Source organism: Phaethon aethereus, assembly GCF_964289735.1.
Source record: "Phaethon aethereus genome assembly, chromosome: 1".
NCBI classification, from domain to species: domain Eukaryota; kingdom Metazoa; phylum Chordata; class Aves; order Phaethontiformes; family Phaethontidae; genus Phaethon; species Phaethon aethereus.
The window spans coordinates 17,340,695-17,353,564 of record NC_138575.1 but is presented as its reverse complement, the minus strand read 5'-3'; the positions used below and the strand labels follow the sequence as shown (position 1 = coordinate 17,353,564).

At 39.7% G+C, this 12,870-nt stretch overlaps 1 protein-coding gene across 1 annotated transcript in view; it reads right to left on the bottom strand.

Annotated features, from left to right (window-relative positions):
- The window catches only part of CPNE8 (copine 8), a gene marked incomplete at both ends in the record, with an annotated part of 121,852 nt that overhangs the window by 17,756 nt on the left and 91,226 nt on the right, over nt 1–12,870 (bottom strand). Inside the window, 3 exons of the mRNA XM_082001146.1 lie at nt 5,423–5,550; nt 7,466–7,647; nt 9,360–9,406. Of these exons, the coding sequence (XP_081857272.1) occupies nt 5,423–5,550; nt 7,466–7,647; nt 9,360–9,406 (357 nt within the window). The remainder of the gene's footprint in view (nt 1–5,422; nt 5,551–7,465; nt 7,648–9,359; nt 9,407–12,870) is intronic.

Here is a 12,870-nt window from a genome sequence, read left to right as displayed (position 1 = left end):
GAAAAATGTAACTAATACAATATTGATATTGATAATCTGCATGTGTTGAATCAGTGAAGAATGGGAACTGTATCATTACCAAGAGGACTATGGACAGAAAATCCTTTATAGAATCATAAGCCATTAGAAACTCTAATTTATTTAATAGTTATTACCTCTGGGAAACACAGTTTGGTATGGCGGGCATACATTAATACTGAATGCTTGGTTTTATAGAACAAATTAAATTTATCAGGAACCAGCACAGTGCGTAAAAATTTCCTTTTTTTTTTTTTGTGTGTCTTAAAAAGCCAGGTTACTTACTGTTGACCATGCTTGCAAATTTATAGTTCACATTTATATGCACATTTGTAAAATGGCTGAACATGCACCCTGCAACCCTGGCTGACATACTCATCTCTTTGCACCACCCAAGGATGTCCTTTCAAGACTCAAGCTTCTCCCTGTGCTGTACATGAATACAAGACAAAATACATCCAGTGCCATTCCAGTCCCACCTCAGCCAAATGACCCAAGAAGCAACTGCTTTTAGAAAAGAGCAGCTTTTGAAGATTTGGAAAGTCTTGAAAGATAGTGAGTCTGTAGCAGCCTCAATGAACTCTATGTCCTGTATACCAGAAACTAAGACTTCAGCCGATTATTTTCAACTCCCAAGGGTCAAAAACGCCGAAAGCCAAAAAAAAAAAAAGCACTCTTTTTGCATGGAGCAGGCTGTTCCACTTGCATCTCCACTTGACAGCAGCCAGTGTAGTTCCTACTTTGCTTCACTCTTCACTGGCAGTCTCCCCACACCACTCGAGGTTATCGACTGCAAGAGAGGGACTGGAGAAGCAAAGTCCCTCCCACTTTAAGAGAAGATCAGGTTTGAGACCATCTGAGGAACCTAAACATACATAAGTCTATGGGATCAGACAAGATGTGGGACCTGAAGAGATGCATCGCAGAGTCCTGAGGGAACTGGCTGATGTAGATGTCAAGCCACTCCCCATGACATTTGAAAAGTCCTGGCAGTCAGGTGAAGTCCCTGGAGACTGGGAAAAGGGAAACATTGCACCCATGTTTAAAAAAGGTAGCAAGGAGGACCCTGGGAACTACCGACCTTTCAGCCTCACCTCTGTGCCTGGGAAGATCACGGAACAGATCCTCCTGGAAGCTCTGCTAAGGCACATGAAGGACAGGGAGGTGATTCGAAACAGCTAGCGGGGCTTCACCAAGGGCAAGTCTTGCCTGACCAACCGAGTGGCCTTCTGTGATGGAGTGACCACACCAGTGGATAAGGGAAGAGCTACAGATGTCATCTATGTGGACTTCTGTAAGGCCTTTGACACGATCCCCCACACAACATCCTTCTTTCTAAATTGGAGAGACAGGGATTTGATGGGTAGACTGCTGGGTGGATGAGGAATTGGTTGGATGGTCACATCCAGATGGTAATGGTCAAAGGCTCAATGTCCAGACGGAGATCGGTGATGAGTGGAGTCCCTCAGGGTCCCGTGTTGGCACCAATACTGTTTAACATCTTCATCAGTGACACAGACATTCAGATTGAGGGCACCCGCAGCAAGTTTGCAGATGACACCAAGCTGAGTGGTGCGGCTGACATGCCTGAGGCACGGGATGCCACCCAGAGGGACCTGGACAAGCTCAAGGAATGGGCCCATGTGAGCCTCATGAGGTTCAACAAGGACAGGTGCAGGGGCCTGCACCTGAGTCAGGGCAACCCCCAGCATCAATACAGGCTGGGGGATGAAGGGATTGAGAGCAGCCCTACTGAGAACGACTTGGGGGTACTGGTGGATGAAAAGAGTGCACATGAGCCGGCAATGTGTGCTTGCAGCCCAGAAGGCCAACCATATCCTGGGCTGCATCCAAAGCAGCGTGGCCAGCAGGTTGAGGGAGGGGATTCTGCCCCTCTGCGCTGGTGAAACCCCACCTGGAGTCCTGCCTCCAGCTCTGGAGCCCTCAACACAGGAAAGACATGGACGTGTTGGAGCGGGTGCAGAGGAAGGTCACCAAAATGATCAGAGGGATGGAACACCTCTCCTATGAGGACAGGCTGAGAGAATTGGGGTTGTTCAGCCTGGAGAGAGAAGGTTCTGGAGAGACCTTACGGCAGCCTTCCAGTACTGAAAGGGGCCTTATAAGATGGGGACCGACTTTTTAGCAGGGCCTGTTGCAATAGGACAAGGGGTAATGGTTTTAAACTAAAATAGTGTAGATTTAGACTAGATCTAAGGAACAAAATTTTCACCATGACGTTGGTGAAACACTGGCACAGGTTGCCCAGAGAGTTGGTAGCTGCCCCACCTCTGGAAACATTCAGGGTCAGGTTGGAGGGGGCTCTGAGCAACCTGATCTAGTTGAAGATGTCCCTGCTCACTGCAGGGGGATTGGGCTAGATGACCTTTAAAGGTCACAGAATCACAGAATCAATAAGGTTGGAAAATACCTTTAAGATCATCAAGTCCAACCATTAACCCAACACCACGATGTCCACTAAACCATGTCCTGAAGTGCCACGTCTACATGTTTTTTGAACACTTCCAGTGATGGTGACTCCACCACCTCCCTGGGCAGCCTGTTCCAGTGTCTGATCACCCTCTCAGTAAAGAAATTTCTCCTAATGTCTCATCTAAACCTCCCCTCCTGCAACTTGAGGCCATTTCCTCTTGTTCTATTGCTAGTTACTTGGGAGAAGAGACCAACACCCACCTTACCACAACCCCCTTTCACGTAATTGTAGAGAGTGAATGAGTCTCTTCCAACCCAAAGATTCTGTGATTCTACTTTCACGAAGGCTCTCGGTGCTGTGAAGGAGTCAAACAGTAGAATCTTGTAATGAAAGTAGCAATGAGTAGTATGGAGAGCAGTATCAAAAAAAAAGGAACTAGTCTCCATATGAGCACTGTGGAATATATGCCCAGGTACAGAATATGACTGTCAAAGAACCCACTATATTATTGATCACTGAACATGAAACGCTTGAGTCACCAAACAGGATATATTCAAATGATGCTCATGATGATTGAGTGTGCTTAGAAAATTTGAACTCTGGTGTTACACAGTGCATTTGCAAGCTAATACTGTCAATAAATAAAATGCTGTAACCACAACATTTACAAGACTTTGGAGGAATGTGTGTGAAATGGAATCTACAACTCACAGAAAGCCATCGTATTCCTCCCTCTCTCCCCCCAGGATACCCATCGGTAGAAAAGCCACACAGACAATGAACCTGTTTAACATCATTTATTTGCAAGCATTTTCACTACCATGTGGAGACTTCTTTTATCTCATTTTTCCACAATGTTTATAATCTTTTCAATGATGACTGCAGTGACAAGGGATGATCAGAGAGCAAAATAAAGTTTTATTATAATTTCTGAGCACTTAATACTGTCTACATACCTACACTGAAGAAGTGGAACAGAAACTTGGTTATTTCAAATTTTCCACAGAATAAAACATCCTGAAGTCTTTTGCAAGAAAGATCTTATATGAGGAGGAGAGATGACAGAAGACACTGGTTTGAATGTGGTGTAGTTTAGATAACTCCCTAGCTGGGGGAAGGATAATAAACTCATTATATGCTTAAAGAGCTTTTGAAGAGTTATGAGATCACAACAGGACAGTAATATCTGACATAGTTTCCAGAGATTTCATCAGAGGCATATTTTTAAGTAGGAGGGATGTGGGAAGAAGAAAATTCTTTGAAACTGAAGGCAGGTTCAAAGAACAATTGCAGGCTAGATCATAATTTCTAGTACCATGTCTATGAGAGTCAATAGAATAGTCAAGAAACTGAACCTTGAAGGAAAATGATGTTACTGAGAACTGGACTGGTACATGAGTTATATTAAGGATGATCATGCAGTAGAAATCCTCATGAAGGTAGAAGGTACTTAGCTTTTCCACTATAATGTAGTGTGATTTGCTACCAGAAGGAGTTCCCAAAGTTTGCAACAACTTGATATTTAGACAAAAGTTCAGTGGAGATTACAAATGCTGGTGACAGGCTTCTGGTAATCCTGCAAAAGTTGACAAATATTCCTGAGAAACAACTGGTGAGAAAAGGAACTCAATTTATGCCAATGCTTTGATGGTACTAGATCAAGAATTTCAATTTTTGCAGTGAACAGGAGGCTTGAGGTTAACTGTCAAATTTTGAACAAGCCAGCTCAGCTGATATGACCAGTTCTAAAGAAGAAAGAGGCAGAAGAGTCAATGGGCTAGATTTCCAGTTAACGTGGCTAATGCAGACATTGAATGCCACACATATGGAATTCAGCTGTCATAAGGATTGGCATATTTCCTCACAGTCTGAAAACTGCTACTGGAGAGACTCTGTCAAAGGGAAGATTTAATAGGAGACAGCTAGTTGCTAAAGACAAGCAATGGAATATACACGTTCATAATTTGAATGGTATGATTCGAAGATGGAACAACTAATCCTAATGATTGATAACTGAAATCAGCTATGTAGCCATGCTGGGGTGCACAGAATATTCTTTGCACCATAGAATTTGCAAATTAATTTTCATCAGGCTGTAGAACTAACAACAGCAAGAAGAGAGAATAAATAAATATTTCTTGCTATGACAATTAACTATTTTGCAAGCTCATAAATAAAACATTAACAGTACAATGTTAAAAACAGAACACAACCCTATGGTTTTATTTTATAAACATTAGTTCTTTATCTGTATCTGTAAAGAAAATAAAATCTGTTCAGGTAGCTACTCAGCTAAATTATCTGAGCCCTATCACTTTTCCTATACCAACACACGGAGGTATACTGTAAGTCAAGATCTTGTCTTCCAAAACAAGGCAACATTATCCTTCTTAAGAAACTTTTACAAACACCAAAAGGGTTGTACTTTGATAAGTTAGATGAGGTGTTGCTTAACACAGCACTGTGGCTCCCCAATGGCGGCTGCTGTACTATTGCCTTAGCAGTACCATTACCAGTTGGGAATTGTTGCCACAGAGAGCCCTGGAAAGTTTTGTTGACATTTTTAGATTACAGGAACTACATATGCATTAAAAAATGGTGTTTTATATTTTTTTTCATAGATTTATGTCTTTTCTGTGAAGAAAAAATTCTGTGCTCCAAAGGACAAAAAAGGAACATGGCAGAGTGATCTCACAAAAGGTTTCCTTCATTATGATTTCTCCTAAGATTTTAACACAGGGTGGATCAACTGGATCACTTGTATTTATTTTTAATCAGTGATAAAATTCTGCATAATACTAGCACATGGTCTTCAAACCTACTCAAAAGTACAAGTTAATCACATTAGACTGAATAAACAACTGTAAATACTGTTTTCAATGTTTAGCATCATGTAACTGTTAGCCTTTTATATGTGATAATTGTACTGACAATAAGAAGTTTCTGCAAAGTACCTGTTGTGATGCTTACCTGGCTACATGATTAATTACAGGGGCAAAGTTTGTTGGTCCATAAAGCTGCACAGATTTTAGACTCCTATAATATGCCTCCATTACACCATCAATTCCATGGCAGTATGGATTTTGAGGGTTTCCATTCTAATGAAAATAAGAGATGATAAATCACTAAAAGTAATTATGAAGCAGAAATGATGTAGGTTAGTGAATACTATTCAGTGTACATTTTTAAACGGCAAAGACCTAAGCATTCTAGGATCTATTCAGAGGGTTTTAGTACAAATGCCCAGTGTAAGTGCCATGGCTCGTTGTGACTGTTAACTGTCTAGGGAAGGAGGTTCTAACAGCCTCATGTTACACATGGTCTGAATCACTGGAACAGGTTCCTAGACATAAATACCATCTTCAGTGGAATTAAACAGTCTTTCTTACATACAACAGTAACAGGCATTTCCCTGTGTGGATTTAAGGTAAGAATTACGGGGCAGATGTAAAAACTGGAATCATGTTTAGGAGTGCAGTTCTGGCTCAATGATTTCTTATTTAAAAAATGTGAAAAAAAAGAAATGGTAGCCAGATTGTGTTCTTCATACACTATGTGAGTGGGAGGCAAACTATAAACTTCATGGTTTTGGTACAATGTTTCTGCATTGGAAAACTGATTTCTGACCTCGTATAAACAGAATGAAGAAAGGAACTTACTCTTTGGGAACCCACTGAAATTGCTGGGACTGTAAATTCTTTGGATAGGCATTTTACTACCTATCTCCATAATGACTCTATAATGAGGATACCTATTTACAGATGACGATACAAACATATAAGCTAAATCCCAGATTAATGACTCATGTCACGCCAGAAAAATGATCCATGTAAGGCTTCAAAACCTTCCAAATCATCTTACTCTCTTTCATGTGCCAACACCTCATTGGCTTAATGTGCCAGTATCTCATTCTGAGGTAGGGCATACCTCTCTGAGAATCTAGAAAAGCAAAGGGGATTTTCATGGAATTGATCTAGAACATTAAAAGAGAGTTCTGAAAACACTGCTTAGCGTTAAATGGAGACACATACGTTTATTTATGGAGGAAGGAAAAAAAGATTGTTTTTTCCTCTGTAAAAGCACCACAATGCCGCATGAACTAACCGAGTTAATTTTAGAAACAACTTTTAAAACTGAAGGTAGCCAAGAATAAGTCTGATGTTTTAACACCCTTAAGATTATATGTATTAATATATTTGAACTTGCTACATGAAAGTCCAAAAAAAGTCTGTGATTCAAATGAGTATCTGCAATTGCATGTGTTTTAAATTACTATGCATGTGAAAAACATGTCCTTGAGGTAAGACATGTGGCATTGTTTTCTAGCACAGGCTCACAGATGAAATACACATCTACAATCACCGGTCTTCTGCAATGTCTTTGCTGCTATCTAATTAAAACTCACCTGATATACCTACACTTGCTGTAATTCTGACAACTTTATCCTACTCAGAGAAGAACAAAAAACTCAAAATAAGCAAGTAGATAAACATCCACACTAATCACAGGCATCAGTTATAACACATCAACCTTTCTGGCAAACCCTGTTAGATTTTAGGTTTGTAATTTAACTGGCACACAGATCAGTCTCAGATTTGTACTTGTCAGCTTATAGTCCACTTAGTTATCTCTATGTCTCTAAACTAGCAGCCTGTAAAAGATACAGAGATACCAGAAAATGAGAGAGAACAATAACAATAATAATGAAATATTATCTTGGATCATGATTCACTTGCTTCTCAAGATAGATTAGCTTCAATCTGAAGTCTTTCAAGCATCTGTTTCTCATGCTGCTACAGCTATTACAGCTATTTTTGGCCTACAGGGACTTCTTCACCCTGGATTTCTGTCAGTAACTTCACTATGATGAAAAATTTTGAAATAGTCTTTTAGACAGAAGAATTAGCACATTCTCTGTTCTTGTCCAGTAATTGCTTAAGACTGCAACCTTATCTTCCAAAATTTTGTTGTAGTAAAAAAATTAAAAGAATATATAAGTATTCATTTACTTACCAGTGCAAATTCATGTGATACTCTTCCATCTGGAGGCAGTCTAGCTCCAAAACCTAGAGCTGGGAACATTTTATCACTATCATAGTCCTGAATTATTTCACCTACTGCTTTCAGTGCCATGCCATAAGCATTAAGCTGATAGGGATTCATGTAGTGCAGTGAAGTAGGCTGTGAAGGGTTACCTGTTGAAGCAAGGATCAGATTTACTTTAAAACTGCATCACTTCAAAATTTTCTCTCTTAAAAATGATAGAAAACTAAGAAAGCAGAAATTGAAAAAAAAAATCATGAAAAGAAAATGAATTTATTTCCTGTATACATAACTGTAGTTATATCAGGTAAAAATGCAATGTTCCAAATACATTTTAATAGGATAACAGTAGTAGCTGTAAGCCTTTTCAGCATTAAATGGGCAGCAATAAACTGTGTTTAGACTTGTAAATTTGGTGTTCCCCAGGGCTCGGTTCTGGGGCCAGTCTTGTTCAATATCTTTATTGGTGATCTGGATGAGGGGATCGAGTGCTCCCTCAGTAAGTTTGCAGATGACACCAAGTTGGGTGGGAGTGTTGATCTGCTGGAGGGTAGGAGGGCTCTACAGAGGGATCTGGACAGGCTGGATCGATGGGCAGAGGTCAACTGTATGAGGTTCAATAAGGCCAAGTGCAGGGTCCTGCACTTTGGCCACAACAACCCCATGCAACGCTACAGGCTTGGGGAGGAGTGGCTAGAGAGCAGCCTGGCGGAAAGGGACCTGGGGGTGCTGGTTGACAGCCAGCTGAACATGAGCCAGCAGTGTGCCCAGGTGGCCAAGAAGGCCAGCAGCGTCCTGGCCTGAATCAGAAATAGTGTGGCCAGCAGGAGTAGGGAAGTGATTGTGCCCCTGTACTCGGCACTGGTGAGGCCGCACCTTGAATCCTGTGTTCAGTTTTGGGCCCCTCACTACAAGAAGGACATTGAGGTGCTGGAGCGTGTCTAGAGAAGGGCAACGAAGCTGGTGAGGGGTCTGGAGCACAAGTCTTATGAGGAGCGGCTGAGGGAACTGGGTTTGCTTAGTCTGGAGAAGAGGAGGCTGAGGGGAGACCTCATCGCTCTCTACAACTACCCGAAAGGGGCTTGTGGTGAGGTGGGTGTTAGTCTCTTCTCCCAGGTAACAAGCGGTAGGATGAGAGGAAATAGCCTCAAGTTGTGCCAGGGGAGGTTTAGACTAGATATTAGGAAAAATTTCTTTACGGAGAGAATGGTCAAACGTTGGAACAGGCTGCCCAGGGAGGTGGTGGAGTCACCATCACTGGAAGTGTTCAAAAAACGTGTGGATGTGGCGCTTCAAGACATGGTTTAGGGAACATGGTGGCGCTGGATTAATGGTTGGACTTGATCATCTTGAAGGTCCTTTCCAACCTTAGTGATTCTATGATTCTGTGTCATTTTATAATATGATATACACTTTGAAAATTAAATTTATAAAAGTATTACGACATTCTGAAAGCATCTTTGGAGGAAGATCAAAACTTATCTCTGCTTCAGCCCACTTCAGCCTCACTCCACCTGAAACTCCCTTCTTTTTCCCCTCTCAGTGGGGTCTTCTAAGTTAGCCAGTTCTCTCCCAGCGATAATAGACAAACAAACAAAAAATAATCAGAAAGCACACAAATACTTGCAAACTGCTCCTACTCATTTAATTTCCCATGTAGATTTTTAATTTTTTATCTGTTCTTATTTGTCCTGCTTTTCTGGACAGGAATTGGCCTCTAGTCTGTTGCTCAGCAAAATGGAATCCTGATTCCAGGTGATGCCAGGCATATAGATAACCAATAATACAATGAAGTTAAGCAGAACACTGATATAGATACATACACACACACACACATACACAAGAAGTTTATTTTCATTCTTACCATTTGAGGCAGTGAAATCAATAGCTACTGTGAAATTGATTTGGGTTCTGTAGAAAAAGCAAATACAAATCTCATTAATAGTTTTACTATTACATGGAAAAATAAACAAGAAATGATAACTTTGTGGACAAACTGTAGGACAATGACTTTCTAATACAGGAAATAAACACTGAAAATACTCTTTTATAAGGTTCTAGCCAAGAGCTACACAACACTATTTTGTTAACACCCTGAAAACAGTTACTTTACTCCACGCTTCCTTTTTTCACTGTTTATGAAAAATTCTGAATCATTAATAAGATTATTAAGATCTATAAACATTATTAATTAATTTTTAAAAATTAATACTGATTTTTCCTTAGACATATTTTAGCCCTAGTCATGGAAGACTTTGACAAGGAAAGTAGGGTTTTATTAATGTGCTCCTTTTTGTAACACTAAAACTGTGTCTTCATTCAAAACATGTTGGAAATCATGCTGTACATAAAATCTTTGGACAGGCTATCATAGGTTTCAGCAGTGGATTTCATTCATGTGAACACAGTCAATACTTTGAGTGAGGATATCAAGGTAATTCTTGGCAGACAAAAGTAAAATCTGGAAGCAGGAATATAAAGATCTGTAATTGGAGCAGTAGCTGAAGCAAGCCATTTATCGTGCATGAATCAACTGTTAGCATACAGTTATTCTCAGAAAAATTAATCATTAATACTTTGTTACAGAGTGACAATCCAATTAAATGCAGTTCTATTCCATAACGTCCTTCAGGACAAAATACTGTCATTCTGGAGATAATCTCCTAGCTAGTAGGACTCCATCAGGAAAAAGAGTTTGTATGAATTTGAAAATTGACTTTTTGCTTAGATTGAGTCTTTTACATGCGCCTTCAAATTTCTGACTCTCAGTGTGTGCAACTATGAACTTAATGACCAAATTAGCAAAGATTAAAGCTCTTTGAAGGTTACTGAACAGATTTAACACATTTGTATTAAACATCAACAATTTGACACCTGGCCTTGCAGTAGTGGTTTTACTGCTCAAATAACCTGATGTGTCCAGAGAAAATAGTATTTATTTAATAAAAAGCTGGGTATGAAAACAAATCACACGGAATCATTTTATCACACTGATCAAGGCTAACACAAACCAAAGTAGGATACAGGTGGACTATGTCTCCAAACAGTGGTAAAAGCCTACCAATGCCCACAGTACCAAGAAGGGTCATGCAGTTCCTTGGAAAATGGTCAGCCCAGAATATGTCCAAAAACGCTGTGGCCTCTATATGGACTTGAACAAGAAAGCAGTAAAAGCTGCTGCAATCTCTGAGAAGTTCGGAGACCTAAGCTTTATGACAGACGTTTTCTGCCAATACTCTGCATTATGCAGTTTCACAAAAAAAAAAAAAAAAAAAAAAAGGCATGACAAGTCAAATTTTGCTTGATCTGTACCTGAATGTCAGAGCCTGTGGCTTTTTAATGACAATGTCCTTCTGCACTGTCAGGTAGCTGTAAGAATAAAGACCCTAAGAAGTGCATGTCAATTAGTTTTCTACCACCATCACTATAGTGTGCAGAAAAGTTGTCTTTCTCAGATAAGAACAGGCTAGGAAAACACAACAACAACAAAGTCTAATACAATACCATTTCTAGATTTATGCTTAGAGTCCTTATTGGCACAGCTAAGCAAAACTGCTTTTGGGCTATAATATCCCTGTACTTAAATTTTAAGGGCTTTGGTGTGGTGCAGTGTTTGAAGAGTGAAAGACGACTCCTCTAAGCATTACACGTCAGGCAGATCAAGCACATAAATCCTTCAGCATGCTTAAGAATGTATCACTGAGGAAAAAAAACAAACCTCAAACAGTTTTTCTTCTGCATAAGAACAGCAAAGCTTATCTGTAAACTCATTTCCTGGATCAGCTATTCTGATCCAATTGTTAAGAAGAAACAGAGTCTTCCAGATTCTGAATTCAGAACAGAAACAAGAGAAAGCACGGTAAAAGAAGATTAAAAAGGAAAAAAGCTAACGAAAGTAAACAAAGAAATATTAAAACTACATCTAATGGCAAAAAGAACAAAGCTAATTTTCATGTGGCTACAGGCATGACTGAAAGCACCAGTTTCTGAAGCATTCCTCAAAACGGTGTATCTGTATTAAATGCATACTGCTCCAGGTAACAGAAACCCGTCTGGTAAACTAGAAAAACTCTCTCTCCCATTTACAGTTCAACATAATCTGTACTATGACTTTTGTCCAATCAGGAGAGTATGTGTATTATAGTATCTGCCAATTTGACCACTATAAAAATCATGACACAAAATAAGATCAAATCTGATGTCTACATCTCTAGAATTTGTTTCCATCTGTTTGTACATTTCCAAGACACTGCTCTAGGAAAACATTCAAGAACTTAAACCAATTAATTTCAACCATTTATGGATGACTGTACATAGATTAGAATTCAGTTTCCTAAATATATAGGCTCCTAATGTTATTTTACAGCCCCCAGAGTACGTACTACATCATGGAAATTTTTTGGTGTCTAAAATGGCAGTAAATGCCTATATAGTTCAGGAAACTGGATCCCACTCTTCACACAGCTGTCACTTTGTACTATGGACTCATGACCACAGAGAGTATCACTCATGTCTTACAAAGGACCAGGAAAGCTAGAACAAACTCTTTTAGGAGCAAACCTGCAGTGTGATCACCTTATGTTTTCAATAACCATTTGTTTCCTATGTCATAGAACATAAGAATGGAGAAAGAAGGCCCAGGGGAGACCTTATCGTCGCTACAACTACTGGGAAGAAGGTTGTAGTGATGTAGGTGTTGGTCTCTTCTCCCAAGTAACTAGTGATAGGATGAGAGGAAATGGCCTCAAGTTGCGCCAGGGGAGGTTTAGACGGGATATTAGGAAAAATTTCTTCACTGAAAGGGTTGTCGAGCATTGGAACAGGCTGCCCAGGGAAGTGGGTGAGTCACCATCCCTGGAGGTATTTAAAACACACGTAGACATGAAGCTTAGGGACGTGGTTTATTGGTTGACTTCGCAGTGTTAGGTTTACGGTTGGACTTGGCATTCTTAAAACATCTTTTCCAACCTAAATGATTCTATGATTCTGTACCAGAAACATTCCTCTGAATATGATCTCACGGAAAAGAGACATAGGAACCTAAGTTACAAAAGGCACCAGTGTCCTCTGAGGAAAGGAATAACAAATTTCAAATAGGTAGAAAATGAAGGTTAACCCTTGTAGCCCAAATTATAAAAATGTAATTAAACCCTTTTTGAACACAAAACTGGGTCTTTCAAGCTCAAACAAACAATTCAATTTCAAATTAGTACCACTGGAGAAAATATTTTCAAAAGCAGCTGCAATATTGTGAACATGATTATTTTGAGTGAAGGATTATTATGAAAAGGTATTAATTTCACCAGGACTGAAAAAATTAACCAGCCATAACTAAAAAATGAATCCAGGAAGGCTAAATTAGAAGCTGTGTGTCA